The sequence below is a fragment of the Pyricularia oryzae genome, chromosome 1 (genome assembly GCF_000002495.2).
Source record: "Pyricularia oryzae 70-15 chromosome 1, whole genome shotgun sequence".
Classification (NCBI taxonomy): Eukaryota; Fungi; Ascomycota; class Sordariomycetes; order Magnaporthales; family Pyriculariaceae; genus Pyricularia; species Pyricularia oryzae.
Window position 1 is genome coordinate 5,148,962 of NC_017844.1, and position 16,000 is coordinate 5,164,961.

Genomic DNA, 16,000 nt, shown 5'->3' on the forward strand with positions numbered 1-16,000 from the left:
TCCTATCAGCAGTCTTTTGCTGATGCATTGTGCAAAGTACGATAGCATAGTATGGAAAACTCCATTATAGTTGTTCAGTCTCTGAATAAACACAATGTTTCTTTCCAGTGTCTTTGTTGTTGTTGCGAGATGACGAATTTAACAATGCATTGTTGTCGAGATCACCGGAACAAAGAGACATGGTTTGCCAGAAATGGGACGCCCAAGACCCAAATCAAAGAATGCATCGCAACACAAATAGAGCCATTCTCAACTCTCGGCCAAGAAGCAAACCCTGAAATCCAGCCAAACAAGCAGATTTCGAAACTGGAGGCAAAGCAGATTGGATTACCAAAAAACACTTGAACGAGAAAGACAGACGCAATCAATCATCAGAAACCAAGACTAAGTAACAAGATTTCCCAAGTTTCGGGCACCAAAAATGTCTTTTCTGAACCGGTCTCTCACGTCCTCGGACAGCAATGGTAACCTCCCCACCCCGCCCAGCCCCCAGCGTCCGACATGTTTTGACATCGTATTGAACAGCAACGAGCCCGCTCCGCCCAACGTCGCAGAAGCAGACAAGCCTCACCCCCCCGTCCCTCCAACCACACCCCCCGCCCACTCCCAACCCACCACTCGCCAACCCCGCCGCCGACAAACGACCAAGCGCGAACACGACCCGACCCGGTGCCGAGACAAGGGCTGCGCCCTCTCGGTCCCGGAGCAGGTGGCCGGCAACATCCGCTGCGCCCCGTGCCTAGCCTCGCCGCCGTCCGGCTCGGAGAAGCGGATCGCGCGCCGCGCCGCGGGCGACATGTGCACGACCCTGGGCTGCGTGCTGTCGGCGGCGGAGCAGGCCGCCGGGTTTGCCACGTGCGCCGCCTGCCGGGCCATGAAGGGCTGCGGCCGCATGCGCCAGCGGGGACTGTACGCGGCGCAGGGCCGCTGCAGGACCCGCGGCTGTCCCCTGGGGCCTGAGGACCGCGGTTACGTCCAGTGCGCCTCTTGCAGGAAGGTGGGGATGCAGCGCCTTCGAATGTGGAAAAAGGTCGGAAAGGTGAGGAGCGGGGCGGGGGGTGCGGCGTCTTCGTGAGGGGGACAATATGCTTGGCTCAATCTAAGATTGTAAAACTACTCTTTAGAGATAAAATGTCTACAACAGTGTTCTGTTTACATATATCGAGCGCACATTGAATCGGTGACACCAAACCTTGCATGCCAATGACTGTAGACAGCTGTAGAAAAGGCGGAAATCGCTGCCTGATACCAAGGGAACGGTAGCGAGAGCTTGCCTCTCCGTCATGCATGTAGCTTTATTTCTAGCAGTCTTGATTAGATACATCCTCTTCTGCACCAAACCAGGAAATATCCTTTCACATTGATTGAGACTTGTCAAGCACTATTTACACTTATTTGGAAATATTCACTCTTTACGACATGACCAACTGCTGCTCACTGTTGTAATCAATATTTACTGTATTTGAACGCTATTCAGGCCCTGCTCGGGAAATTCTTACTTTGATGTGATGATCCATAACTTGCAGCAAGTTATTCTCGAGTGGCCTGTAACTGCCATGATTGAGGGGATATTTTCTTTTATCTCTGAGGAACCAGCCACGATCGTTTCTTAGTATATCTCAAAAATCCCTGAGATAGATGACGCGGCCCATCAATTAGCTCCAGGAACCATGGACTAGTGGACGCTCCCGTTCTATGCCTCCCTACCTGGGGGCGGCTAGCGAGTTATTAATAGTCTGGTTTTTGCACGCCCTACAGCCCTACTCGAGATGGTTGTTCCCCGGCTAATCGCGGCCAAACGCCATGTCGTGCCCAGGCCCTTGTTGTCGCGGCCCGGGCTGGGGCCGATTTCAATTATGGCTTGGCCCGAGATCAGGAATGAGACGGCAAGTGGGGGACCGAAGAACAGGGACTGTACACGGTCACGTCAATAACTACAGAGGATGGAGGTTGTAAATAGCAGGAAATTGTAATAGAGTAGATTTGTGAGCGTTGAATCTGGCTGTGTTTATGGATTGTGAATCGTCAAATGTCTGCGTCAATCGCTACGCCACGTTAAAATGACGAATTGGAGGTTGTTTGGTATATTTGCTTTGGTGACGCTCGCCCAATTTGCAGTCCGGTTGTTTTGTTGCCCACTTGACGGTTGAAAAGGGGCAAGTTGGTCCATGGAAAGAAAACAAAGACTAGATTAGCGTCGCCTTACTGTGTCCTAGCCAGGCAACCTGAGGGATTAGGGCTAAAGTGGCGTCGATTAAAAACCCAAGTTCGCTGGACTAGCCATTAGCTCTAGTCCTCGTATCATCCAGGCTGGTTGTCGGCATTCACTGGCCAAAGCCCCTTTCACAGCCAAAAAGGAGAATAACAGTCGATATAAATTCAACGGAGACTTGTCTCACACCTTCTAAGAACATTTCTCTGCTAACCAAGTATCAGTCACTCTTTTGTATTCTTCAGCCAGCACAATGCGCTCCATCATCACCCTCCTCGTCGTCGCCATGGCGGGCCAGACCCTGGCAGCCGCCACGGGCGGCCTCAGGGTCAGCAAGAATGCAAAGTGCGGGAGCGAGCACAGGAGGACCTGCCTGGGGTCCGAGTTTGGCGACTGCTGCAGCGTCAACGGCTGGTGTGGATCGGTACGGAAAGCCTCGAGACTGTTTATCTTCTTCTCGTTATGAAATGTCTACTCACACCAACCATCACAGGACGACTCGTACTGCGGAACGGGCTGCCAGCCCGGCTTTGGCGACTGCTCGCCCGCACAGGCGTCGTCGACGCAGCCGGGCCCGACCGACACGGTGTCTGTGCCCGGCCCGTCGTCGTCGTCGTCGTCGCTGACGGTCAGCCAGGACGCCACCTGCGGCGACGGCGTCACCTGCGAGGGCTCGGCGTTTGGCAACTGCTGCAGCATCAATGGCTGGTGTGGATCGGTATGGAAACCCTCGAGAGCTCGTTTCCGTTTGCATGCATACTAATACAAACAATCGTTGCAGGACGACTCGTACTGCGGAATGGGCTGCCAGGCAGGCTTTGGCACATGCGGCGGTTCCGACAACAGCAGCAGTAGCCCATCAGGCACCGCCTCCCCCCCGGCGCCGTCGGGCGGCTCAGCCAGCGCCGTCATCGGCACCGCCACCAGCACCGTCGCCAGCACACTGTCGACAACAACCCCCGAGCCGACCTGCGCGGTCGACAGCGCGTGCACCGTGGACCTCGCGGAGCTGCAGACGAGCAAGGAGCTCAACACGCCGTGCGGCGGCGCGGCCAACAAAAAGGGCGCCTGCATCTGCTCCGTCTCGGAGGAGGTGGTGCACGGCAACGTAACCCAGGTCCCGGGCCACTGCGCCACCTGCGCCGACGACCTGGCCATGTGCATCTGGGGCAGCGACTGCTGCAGCAACCGCTGCATCTCTGCTGCGGTCGGCGTCGTCTACGGTTATTGTCACTAGAAGCGGGACTGGTAGCTAGGGAGATGGCATGGGGCCGGAGGACGAGGGTGACGTGGATGTGTGGGCCGAGTAAGCCCGGGATGTGGCGAGAGTGACGACAAAAGGGGCAGCCGGAATGAGTCTCGTGATGGGACTGACGACCAGATGAAAAAAAGACGAACGCTGAAAAAAGCTACAATGTAATTATAGACATTTGTATATGGGAGCTTACCCCAAGTGCAATACAATCGCACGTCAATATGTCACGCGCAGGTCTTGATCTCATAACTCATCAAATTACATTTACAAATACAAAACTCGAACCTCTCACCCGCAGCTTTCCAGCACTTCACCGCCCTCCCAACCCCATCCCACTCCTACTGCCGCCGCTGCTACCGCCCGATATCCCCGGCGGCCCAGCAGCGCCCACCAGCCCCTCCCGCGACTCGCTCTCGCGAAACTCGCCGACCCCCCTGCCGCGGGACGAATCCCTACTCCCGCCGCTCGACGACGAGCTGCCGGGCGGCGGCCCAGGCCACAGCGAGTCCGGGTCTTCGGGGGCGAGGCGGTTCTGGCGGGGATTGGCTGCCGCCGGGGCCCAGTACCGGCCGTGCTGGTGGTCTCTGGCACCGGAGACCTGGACCACGGGCGCCTGTGGCGGAAAGGTGTGCGCGCGGCTTGCGGGCTGCTGCTTGGACTCGGCTGCCTTTTGGTCGGTGGTGTGGCCCCTCCTGGGCGGCGGGCCGTGGTCGTCGGGCTGTGTGCTGCGCGGGGGCAGGGTGATTCTTGGCGGTTGCGTGGCTGCGGTGGCTGCGGGTGAGGTGTGGGAGCCCTGCCGCCCGCGATGGGGCTGTGTTGCTGGAGGAGGGGGCGGGGGTGGTCCGGGATCTGTGTTGTTGCGTCGGCTGTGTGTTTGAGGAGCCTGTTGGAGGGTGGGGACACTTGGGGTGGCTCGCTGACTGCCGGGATGCTGTGCTGCATTGATAGACGGCTGCACCAGGTTGGTGGTACTCGAAGCCCTCGAGGTGGTGGGTGGTGTCTGAGACATTGGTGCACCCTGAACCCAGGGCTCATTTCCTTGACCGGGAGAGGAGTTGACATGAGTGGCGTGAGCCTGGAAATGATCCCGGCCATATCGATGTCTGTCAGTCCTGGTCGAAAGTGCCTCGGTCTGCCGTCTTGGAGGAGCACTGCCCGGCGGCGCCATGGGCATGGCAGCTGGGAGGGACTGGGTAGTGGGGTGTCTGACGGGGCTGGGCATGTGCTGCGGGAGAGAAAACCTCGGTGTAGCGACGGGATTCACAACTTGAGACATCGCATTCCCCGTCCATCTCTTCCGATCAGGGTCCGTGGCTGTCATTCTCTGCTGTGGCTTGTTCCTCCAGATCATTGTGAGGGGCTTAAGTAGCAGGTCAAGGCTGTGTGAAAAGGCTTTGGAGTCAGCAAGTTGAATGTCACAGACAAGACGTAAGAAAGTGACAAACGTACACTGGGTGCTCGGAGCCGTTGACACGGTTCCTGCTAATCTTTTCGCGAATGAGCTTGTAGATGTAGAGCAGCAGGGTGATGCCAATGCTGATGATGCAGTACACCCAAACGTATCCGGTCAGCACATCGGCTGGCGAGCTCGAGTCGGCAGAGGTCGCGGTCGAGTTGCCTGCCGCCGCAGCCGCCGGCGTCTCGGTGGCATTGCCGCTGGACCGCAAGAGCAAGTCCAGAGGATGCTCGTCCCATTTGAAGATGGGCATGGCGAAGATGGTCTACCTCGATGGTCAGCTGCGTCGCCCCTGAGAATGTGGAATATTGTGGGTGGAACCACAAGGGAAAAGGCTGGATGCAACATACAGCCAGGGTCGATGCGGGAAGAAAAAACATGCCCATAATGGCAATCACGTAGCTGTTCTCGGCCGACCTTGCGCTCTCCTTGGCCTCTTTCCGCGCGGTTTGGGCTTGTTCCTGTGCTAGGCAGGTTTGGATCTGGTGGTTGGAAAGGATACCTGTTAGCATCGTATGTTTAGCGAGCAATATCGGTGACCCAACTCACATGTGCCGCTTGTTGCGACATGAGCTCTACGGAGCTTCTGTTGGTGGTTCTGAGATCCTCGAGGTTGGCGAGGAGGTCGTCAAACCTTTCTTGATATTTCTGTGTCAAGGCATCTCTGACAGCTGCTTGTCCAACAGACTGGCCTGCGCCTTGAACTGAAAGCCGCGAGAGCATCTGCTTCACCGCCTTTTCTAGATGGCGCTTTGTGCCGAGAATCTCCATCTCAACCTTGTCGCAGTTCTGACGGGCCTCGGAGATCTGTCGCAGCTGCTTGGTGCTGATCGAGGTGAGTTTGAGCTCGTCCCTCTTGTCATCGTACATGTTCCTCAGCACTCCATCGGCTACCTCTACAGCCTCGATGTAGTTTTGGCACAGGAGCGCAAGTCTCTTGCGCATCAGCTCCGCGACGAGATAGGTGGAGAACATCGGGTGGTGTATCATTCCGGCTGCGTTGGCGTTTCTCACTATTGTTTCCACCATGCTCATTTGTGAAGGCTTCAGCCCGAGGAAAACAACCGTCGTGAGTCTCTCCCCCTCCAGGTGCGTGGAAGACATGGCAAACTTGTCCGGGTGGTAGTTCTTGTCTGTCAATTTGTCCGACGTCGCCGAAACATTTACCCATATCTTCTCCCCCGGATTGTTGGAGGCGGACTCGGCAGTCGACCAGATGAACATTTTTTGACGTTGCAAGACTTCAATGTTGAGAAAGTGATGTATCTTGAACCGTTGAGCGATTCTCGTCCAGTTGCGAAGGCTCAGAGGAAGCCGCTTCATTGGCACGTTTGCCTTTTCGACCTTGGAAGGGGTAGTCTGTGGAGGTATCATCCTAAACACGTCAAAAGTTTAGTCAAGAGTGGTTCGCATACAAAGTCACTCATTGTTAGTCTCCAAGGCACTTACACCAGGTGGAACTTGGGTGGCCCCCTGTATCCATGTTGTCTGCCGTCGCTAGAGACCTCGGGATACTTGTAAAAAGGAAGTATATGTCAGTATTGGTCCAGTTCAATCTGGGTTTCAAGATATGGTGCCAGAGATATTTACCTGTATTTGATCCCAATCGCGATCGCAGCTGAGTTCCGTGGAGCAGATCGACCTCGTCGACTTGCAGCAGAGTCAAGTGGTGTGAGTATACGCGTACATGCGGCAAGAATTGCACCCACATCGAGTGGGGACTTACATCGTCTGAAAGATAAACATATCTGGAAGAGGCAAGGGCCGGCCCTTGGGCAGCGACACATCCAAACGATTTGATCTCTGCATCGTTCAACACGGGGTCCGAGTCTCGATGCCAATCCATCTTTGAGTTTGTTGTATGTTGTACCTAACGGTAAATAGAAAACACTGACCGAGACCTAGGGCATTGGTATGAACGTGAAGGAAGCGACCAAGTCTTTTATCCTTGGCCCCGGCGGACTTTTCACTTGACTTGTGGCTCGCCATGGTGGCACAAGATACTGCACGTTGGTCTGTAGAACATCCATCCCTCAACGCGCGCTTAGTGAATCCGAAATTGGAGCCTTTGGCGTTTCCGATCCCACCTCCAAAAGTGGGGTCCAAGAATAGAAATACTGGTCTCCGTTGTCAGGACCGAAAGAGGCCATTGATCAGTATCCATCCCCAGCAGCCGGATGGATAGAAGCCCGGAAATAATCGATGGTGTTGCAGGCGGCTAAATCATGACACCGGGGATTTAGCGCCGGGGGCAACCGAGGATGCTTGGGTGTGGGTGCATGGCGATTGATCTTTCACTGCACTTCGAATAGACGCCGGACCTACACAGTGACTCTGCACTATAGTACACTTTTGGGGCGCGTAAAATATGCACGCACCACCCTGGGTCGGTTCCAAACCCTGGCCAATTGACCCCTGGATCCCCGCAGATGTTGGCCGCGCTGTAGACCCGGGAATGTCCTGAAATACCGTAACGGCAACCGGTGTGATTAGCTCAGAATAGCCTGGACGCGATAGCTGGCTGTACTGTAACCGCGGCACGATAACACATCACAGCCGTGTGTTATACCAGATAAGCAGGCTCTATGTCGGCAGGCGCTTTACATCAGTCCTCAATTTGGCCATCCTGATTGTCGTGTGTACGTGCTACAGCATGTGCCCAAAATGACGCGAACACAATCCCCATCACCCGAAGCGTCACAATTTTCTCAAGCTTACAGCGAGCGCGATACAGGGTTGCAACATTGACTGCGCCCCTTATAAATCCCCTGGAAACCACTATGAGTTGGTTCAATTTTACCTCCAGTTAACGCACCGTTACAACTAGAATTCGGATTTATTTTTGCAGCTAATTAAGTGTGCCATCTCCGATACAAAACTCTGCAAATATTAAATGTGCAAACCTTCTTTTCCGTTTGCTGTAACTTCGGAATTTGTGGTTTTTGGTGTGATTTGGTTTGCGTTCGCGTACGTAGGTAGGTAATTTTGGGGGCCTACCCAAGCTGTTACGACCAGACAGTTGGGCCGGTACCAGGGAGGCCAGGTGGGGTCACACCCCTCCTAACGATACCCGCCCAGAGAAATCACCGACCGGCAAAAAAGGATTACATAAAAAGGAATTACGTAACCTTACGTAATTGCCAAAAAAATAATTTCAGTAATTATTAAGGGATTATAACAAATTAAAGGAAATAATCTCTGCAATTTGTAACAAATTAGGAAAAATTATATTCGGAATATAATTTATATAAAACACGTTTATTACCATATAAATAAATTCGATTTTAAAATTGTTTAACAACAATTAAATTTTAATTAATTTTAATATTTATTTAAAAACGATTATAATTTTACCCCCAATTATTAAAAACCCCAATGATCTAATTAAACGTTTAATTGTTTTAACCCATTATATTTTATTTTAAAAACAGGTTACCCCGATATTTTAATTATAATATTTTAATTGCTCCTATTTAATATTTTATTTTAAAATATACCGAATAATACCGTCGAAATAATATTTTTTAACAAAACCACCCTTTAAACCCCTTTTATTACCAACGTTCCGGCCAACGTTAACGTTTTGCGTTAAATGGTCGCGACGTTTTAAACCCAAAATCGACAATTCCAGGAACAAATAACCGAACAAATTAATCGAATTAATAAAAATTATATTAAATATTTTTTATTATTATTATATAATGGTATTATAAATATTTTGCAGGGATTTTTTACGGAAACCCGGATATATTTTTATTTTAACGAAAATAATTTCGATAACGTGTCACGGGCAGGCAGGGCGGACAGGTAGGTGCGGGCGATCAGGTAACAGGACAGAGTATATTGGCTATCTAGTCTTCCAGGTACAGGGTAGCAGGTGGTTGTTGACGAAGACGTAGCTCGAGGAGCTACATATCGGAGACTGCAGAGATTTCGCGTAGATATACGCGCGCGAGGCGCTCGGCCCTCGCGCCTTCACGTGACAGGGGTCATGACTAAGCGACAGCCCAGTGGCTGTCCTTCAGGTCTGTGACAGTATTCCCCCCTTCCAGGCCGAGCTCCGTCACGGCCGGGGCCCGGGCTTATGGGGGTATCGACGGTGGAAATTCTTTACCAATTGAGCAGCGTTTTCCAGGTAATCGGCAGGTTCAGTCGTGGGTTCGCTATATCCAGCCCAACGGACGATATATTTCAGCCGGCGGCCTCCTCGGCCGCGGGTTTCCCAAAAGGAGTCGAGGATCTCTTCGACTTCGTATTCTCTCTCACCTTCCACTTCCAAATGGGGTGGCGGTGCAGGTTGTTGGCCCGGCAGGGGCTCAACGTCAGCAGGTTTTAGTCGGTTTATATTGAAAACAGGGTGTACTCTCATAGACGACGGCAGGTCCAAACGGTAGGCGTACGGGCTAATCACTTCAGAAATTCGGAAGGGTCCCAAGTTCTTCCAATCCAGTTTCTTCTGCGGGCGGGCGGTCTGGATGTTCCGTGCGTCTAACCATACATATTGGCCGACGGTAAGCCGGCGGGCCGGGGTACGGTGTCGGTTCGCCTGTTCTTCGTAACGGGCTTGGGCGGCGGTCATTTCGGCGCGGGCTTGTTCCAGAATGGCTTCCATTCGGGCGGCTAGCTTTTCGGCATCCCGCTGGGCGGGCAAAGGCTGGTTCAGGGGTACCGGCTCGAATCCCATGCGGGGATGGAATCCGTAAGTCGCGTAAAACGGGGAGGTTCCGGTGGTCTCGGACTTGTGGGAGTTGGCTGTGAATTCGGCGAGGGGAAGCCAACTTTCCCAATCATCTTGCAGGTAGGCCACATAAGCTCTCAAATATTGTTCCAGGGACGCGTTAAAACGCTCGGTCTGTCCGTCAGTCTCGGGGTGGTGAGCAGTGGATAGCAGGCTGTCGATTTTCAAACGGGTTGTCAGGTGTTTCCAAAACTTCGACACGAATTGGGTGCCTCTATCCGAAACTATCGTCAGGGGCAACCCGTGTAGTTTCCATACGTGGTGTAGGTACAGGTTGGCGGTGTCCTCGGCATTGCAGGTCCCTTTACAAGGGACGAAGTGTCTCATCTTAGTCAGGCGGTCTACGACCACTAGGATGGCGTCGTGGCCGTTGCTTTGCGGCAAATGTGTGATAAAATCCATCGACAGGTGTTGCCATGAGCGTTCAGGAGTGGGCAGGGGTCGCAGGAGGCCCTGGTGGCCTTCGCGGGACGGGTTGATTCGGCGGCAGGTCTGGCATTTCTTTACCCATAATGATACGTAATGTAGCATTCCGGGCCAGTAATATTCTCGGGACAGCAGGTCGTAGGTTTTTGCTTTGCCGGGGTGACCGGCGACGGGGGAGTCGTGGCAGCGGCGCAGGATCTCGGCTTTCAGATTATTCGAATCGGGTACGTACAGTCTATTGCGGTAATACAAATAGCCGGATCGTTCTTCGCATTCGGCCAATTGCAGCTTGGGGTGGCGGTCGGCGCCTGTCCTTAACGCTTCTAGGGCAGATTGCGTTATCGGGTCGGATTCGTATCCGGCGTCTAGTAGCTCTATCAGGTGTTTTGGCAATAGGGGTTTGTTTTGGCGGATTATGGGTTGTAACCGGGTGGGGCGGGCAGGTAAATTGTGTTCTTTCAGTACGACTTGTGTTTGGTGCTTAAGTCGTTCATCCCCCTCCTCAGGCATATCCTCTGACCTCCTGGTTAGTGCGTCGGGCTTCGCTCCTTGTTTCCCGGGTCGGTAGGTGATACGGAAATTAAATCTTGACAGGAATTCGGCCCATCGGGCTTGTCGGCGGTTGAGCATTTTCGTCGTCGTGAAATATTCCAGGTTGCGGTGGTCCGTAATTACTTGGACCGGGGACGACGTCCCTTCGAGTTCCGGGCGCCATTCTTCAAAACAGCGGATAATGGCTAGCAATTCTTTGTCGTAAATCTCGTAATTGCATTCGGTAGCTGTGTGTTTTTTCGAAAAGAACGCGACGGGGCGGAGTATTCCGTCGTCGCCGTATTGTGACAATATTCCCGCAGAAACATAATCGGAAGCGTCGGTCTCCAGGATCACATCCTTTTCCCAATCGAAGTGCGCCAATACGGGGGCTTCGGTGAACTTTCTCTTCAATAGTCGGAAGGCGGCTTCGCAGGCACTATTCCATTCGAATGCGACGTCCTTCTTGGTCAATTTCGTCAAAGGGGCCACAATCTTTGAGAAGTCTCGGATAAAGCGCCGGTAAAAGTTGCCAAACCCCAAAAATGCTTGCACGTCAGTAAGCTTTTTGGGTGTTTGCCAGTTCAGGATAGCGGTGATTTTCTCAGGGTCCATTTTCACGCCTTCGACGCCGACCAGTAGGCCCAGGAACTTGGTTTCTTTCACGAAGAATTCGCATTTCGCGGCGTTGGCATACAGCCCGGCTTTCCTCAGGGCTTCCAATACGAGCTTCAAATGTTCTTCGTGTTCGGTTCGGGTGCGGCTGTAAATCAGGATGTCGTCCAGGTAGGCTGTACAAAATACGTCTAAATATTCGCGCAAGGAGTCGTTTATATATCTCTGGAACGTCGCGGGGGCCCCCGTCAGCCCGAAGGGCATAACTAGGCTTTCGTATAGGCCGAATCTCGTGCGGAATGCCGTCAGGTATTCTTCCCCCTTTTTAATCCGAATATTGTTAAAAGCGGAGACGATATCGATTTTCGAGAAGAATTTCATGCCGGCCAGGTTGTTTAGGGTTTCTCGGACTAGCGGCAGCGGGTAACGGTCTTTTACGGTAATGTTATTCAGCGCGCGGTAATCCACGCAAAACCTCAGCCCTCCTCCCTGCTTTTTCACGAACAAAACGGGCGAGGCGACGGGTGACGAACTGGGTCTGATAAACCCTTTTTTCAACTCTGCGGTCAACCATTCCTTAAGGGTTATCAGCTCTTCGCGGGACATGGCGTACAGGGGGCCGAACGGCGGCGTTTTTCCTTCTATAAGCGGGATATGGTGGTCGGACGGTCGGTGTGGGGGCAGCTTCTCGGCTTCTTGCGGGGAAAATACGTCCGCGAATTCCCGGATTGTTTCGGGCAGGGTCGGCCCGTTCATGTTTTGGGGGTCGGCGGCTAGGACTTCATCAATCTGTTTCAAGGTTACAGCGTACAAACGGCAGGATCGGCGGCGGGCGTACATGCTCGCGGCTTGCAGGGAGATAGGGGCGATATCCATTTCGCGGAGGGACGGCGGTCGGTCAGCCTGGTACTGGGGGCGGCTTTTTTTTGGTACGGCGTGTAAAGCTTTAACCTTCTCCGGTTTGTCGGGCATATTGCAGTGTCGGCGGCAATAGTCGCTGTCAAACGTAATAACGTGTGACGCGAATCCAATCGTTGGATCGTGCTGCTTTAGCCAAGGCATTCCTAGCACAATGGGGTAGTGGGCTAGCTGTGTAACGAAAAACAGCGCGTTTTTCTGGATGTGGTCCTTGATTCTCAATTGTCCTCGGACATAATGGGTGCACTTCCCACTTTCGGCGGTCCTTCCGTCGAATACTTCGATGTCGAATGGGTTTCGCAGCGGATACATTTGTAGTTGGCGTTCTTCGGCCCATCCTTGGTCGAGGAAGCATTTTCCTTCCGCACCGCAATCGGTGAGGGCATAGGTTGGGAGGTTTTGGCCCCCCACTGTCAGTTCGGCAGGCAGGATCATCAGGTCGGATCGTTGGTTATATTCCTCTTCAACGGGGAACCCGTGAACGGCGGCGGCAGAGATGCGGATCGCCGGCGGTCTATGCGCGGCCTTGGCGGCCTGGGGGCGACTTATCCCAGGCGGGCTCCGTTTTTCGAACTTCGGCTGCTGGAGCGGCTGGCGTCCGAGCCGCGGCGGGGGTTTTTAGGGAGTTTGGTTTGTATTTGGCGCGGGGACCTGGACCTGGACCTGGATCGTTCGATTCCGGCCTGGTGCAGCCGCGTGCGGCGGGTATCCGGTTCCGGGCATTTGGCAACGAAATGTTCTTGGGATCCACAACGGTAACATAGCATGTTTTCCTTGCGGTTGTGGCGGCGTTGGCTGCTCAGGTCCATAGGGTCGTTAAGCGGGAGCTCCGCGTTTGGCTTGGGGGCGGCCCGCGGTATGTCGGGTTGGGTTCGGGGAGCCGCGCGCGCGGGGGGCGCTGCGGCCCGAGGGGTACGTGTCTGTCTATTTTTATACTGCTGGTGCTGGCGGTAGCGGTTATCCAAGCTTTGCAGGTGTCGGGTGAATTCGTGGTATTGGCGAGATGGGGCGGGGTTGTGGAGGAGCATGTCCTGGAGCTCTTCCGATATTCCCTGGAATAAAAGAGGGGGGAGGGCATCCTCCGGCATTTCTCCTTCCAAAGACAGGCGTTGGAACTCCGACAGATACTCGGCGAAATCTACGTTCCGCTGCTTCAGGGCATATAGTTTGTTTTGTGCGTTTTGGACGTGGTCGGGGTCCCCGAATGCCTCCTCTAGGTATTGGAGGAGATCCGTATAATCTCCGAATTGGGGTGTGCCTCCGACCATTTTGGGCAGGATCAGGTTGTACGCTTTACCGGACAGTCGACCGGCTATATAAATCAGGCGTGATTCGGGGTTGGGGAAGCGGTCTTTGTTTGAGGTCATTTTCCCCCGGATTTGGGTGGCGAAGCGGCGGAGGTCGGAGCGGGCGCCCGTAAATTTATCGGGGTCTGGAAGTCGTTCAGAAAGGCGGGCGGAGGCGGGATGTTCGGAAGCAGGCGGCGGAGTCGTTCCCATAGGAGTAACCATAAGGGGTTCAACAGGCGTGTTGGTAGTTGGGGCGGGGGTGGTTATGTGTACCGTGGGTAGCGTTACGGTCCGAACTTCCTTCAGTTCGGACCGTGTTTTCTCTAATTCGGCGAAAGCGGCATCCCGGGAGGTTATGGCGGAGGCCTTTTCCATGGCCATGGCCAGAATGTCGGCCTGCGCCTTGTCGCGGACACGGTCCGTTTCGGCGCGGGCGCGTTGGGTCTCGGCTTCCTGCATTTCTAGGCAGGAGTTCAGGCGGACGTTGCTATCGTGCAATAGTTGCAGCTTTTGGTAGGAATCGGAGATGTAAGACACCCATTGTTCAGGGTGTCCTTGTAGGTGTTCGATCAGTTCCTCGGTCGAATCGGTTAAGATCGGGGGTTGCAGTGACGCAGGCATCGCGGGCACCTAATGAAGGAGCTACGTAATGTCACGGGCAGGCAGGGCGGACAGGTAGGTGCGGGCGATCAGGTAACAGGACAGAGTATATTGGCTATCTAGTCTTCCAGGTACAGGGTAGCAGGTGGTTGTTGACGAAGACGTAGCTCGAGGAGCTACATATCGGAGACTGCAGAGATTTCGCGTAGATATACGCGCGCGAGGCGCTCGGCCCTCGCGCCTTCACGTGACAGGGGTCATGACTAAGCGACAGCCCAGTGGCTGTCCTTCAGGTCTGTGACATAACGACGCAAATAAAATTATTTACGCAATTTCGTTTTTAATAAACGACGCGTTCGCCTGGATCGAACCAATTTTGCAAAATTATTTAAATTATAATAAAAGAAAACCTTAAAATTAAAACCAACCGTATTTTCGACAATTATAATAATTTCGAAAAATATTTTAGGAAAATATTCGGTAATTTAAACGAAAAACGTACGGTTAAACGTAAATTGGTACGTTTTACCTAAACCAAATTAATATTTAAATATACCAGTAAATTTCGATAAATTACCGCCAAATTATTATAGGGTAAAAAGGTTTTAATAATATATTTTTATGCGGGATTTAAAAAAAAATTAAAAACGAACTGGTTAAAAAAAACGACCCAATATATTAATAAAATATATGGAATTAACGGTTAAAATTAATAACCGACTATATAAGCGAAAATTGGAATAACGCGAAAAACGCAGCGTATAAAACCCAATTTTGCGACAAATTAATATAGGACGCAAATATTAATATCCTAAACCGCTTCGCTAATATAATATTTTATACGGTATTTATAACGGATTTATAAACCTAAATATAATTTAACACCAATAATTTCGCAAAAACCCCAAAAATGGTAAATATTTTAAATGTAATAAACCAAAATATATTGCACGAAATTATCCCGAAATATATAATAATATCCCAAAATTTACCATTAATTTTAGGGGCAAACCCAAAAAATTACAAAAATTTAATATTACCAATTATAACCAAATATAACCTAATTAATATAATATAATAAATTGGACCATTTATTATAATAATAATTGCACGACCCACAATAATTCCAAAATCGACGCAAAATAATATTTACAAAAACCCCGAAATATTCGAACCCTAGCAATAAAAAACCAAATATTTTTAGGGACAGGATAACCAACGAAATTATACCGATAAAAAATCCAATTATCCGAATTTACGGATTCGGATACCTCCGGAAAATCGGATAAAAAACGTTTAAAACAAACCTATTATATTAGGACAATTAATTAGTTTTTAATATAAAAATTAAACGAAAATTAAAAAAAAAATTTAGCGAAAAAAAACCATATTTTTAAATTAATATAGTGTAATAAAGGAAAATAACCTTTATATATACGAAAAAAAACATATCGATTTATACCGAAACGACCAATTAATATAATTTCCCGGATTATTATTTTAAATATAAATTCGGCATTTTATAAAACTAATTAACGCAATTTTCGGAAACCACCCGACTTTGGACACCAAATATCCTAAATACGCAAAAATCTTTTGGGCAAAATATTTCCGAAACAATTGTGGATTTTATTTAAATAGGAAAATAATCCATAATTTTTTCCTATAATAACGTAAAATAATAGGTATTGTCACAGACCTGAAGGACAGCCACTGGGCTGTCGCTTAGTCATGACCCCTGTCACGTGAAGGCGCGAGGGCCGAGCGCCTCGCGCGCGTATATCTACGCGAAATCTCTGCAGTCTCCGATATGTAGCTCCTCGAGCTACGTCTTCGTCAACAACCACCTGCTACCCTGTACCTGGAAGACTAGATAGCCAATATACTCTGTCCTGTTACCTGATCGCCCGCACCTACCTGTCCGCCCTGCCTGCCCGTGACATTACGTAGCTCCTTCATT

At 51.4% G+C, this 16,000-nt stretch overlaps 3 protein-coding genes across 3 annotated transcripts; 2 read left to right on the forward strand and 1 right to left on the reverse strand.

The window, feature by feature from the left end:
• Nucleotides 1-421: 421 nt before the first annotated feature.
• On the forward strand, nt 422-1,075 carry MGG_05417 (uncharacterized protein; the record flags this gene model as incomplete). Its single annotated transcript, XM_003710229.1, has 1 exon — nt 422-1,075. The coding sequence occupies one exon, from the start codon at nt 422-424 to the stop codon at nt 1,073-1,075; it is 654 nt and encodes a 217-aa protein (XP_003710277.1).
• A 1,390-nt stretch (nt 1,076-2,465) lies between these two features.
• Nucleotides 2,466-3,449, forward strand: MGG_05418 (uncharacterized protein; the record flags this gene model as incomplete). Its single annotated transcript, XM_003710230.1, has 3 exons — nt 2,466-2,636; nt 2,706-2,930; nt 2,994-3,449. The coding sequence occupies 3 exons, from the start codon at nt 2,466-2,468 to the stop codon at nt 3,447-3,449; spliced, it is 852 nt and encodes a 283-aa protein (XP_003710278.1).
• Nucleotides 3,450-3,698: 249 nt separating this feature from the next.
• Nucleotides 3,699-7,048, reverse strand: MGG_05419 (uncharacterized protein). The gene is made up of 7 exons (XM_003710231.1): nt 6,650-7,048; nt 6,514-6,573; nt 6,373-6,437; nt 5,473-6,298; nt 5,274-5,405; nt 4,917-5,188; nt 3,699-4,846 (listed from the first exon to the last, which is right to left on the reverse strand). The coding sequence occupies exons 1-7, from the start codon at nt 6,767-6,769 to the stop codon at nt 3,778-3,780; spliced, it is 2,544 nt and encodes an 847-aa protein (XP_003710279.1). The 5' UTR covers nt 6,770-7,048; the 3' UTR covers nt 3,699-3,777.
• Nucleotides 7,049-16,000: the final 8,952 nt, after the last annotated feature.

Bases quoted from the DNA above. Each gene is read 5' to 3' on its own strand.
- MGG_05419 (XM_003710231.1), bottom strand. From the start codon at position 6,769: ATGGATTGGCATCGAGACTCGGACCCCGTGTTGAACGATGCAGAGATC. The intron at 6,574-6,649 runs GTAAGTCCCCAC...CTCTGCTGCAAG, and splicing joins ATGTTTATCTTTCAGACGAT to TCGACGAGGTCGATCTGCTC. The intron at 5,406-5,472 runs GTGAGTTGGGTC...TCCAACCACCAG, and splicing joins TGTCGCAACAAGCGGCACAT to ATCCAAACCTGCCTAGCACA.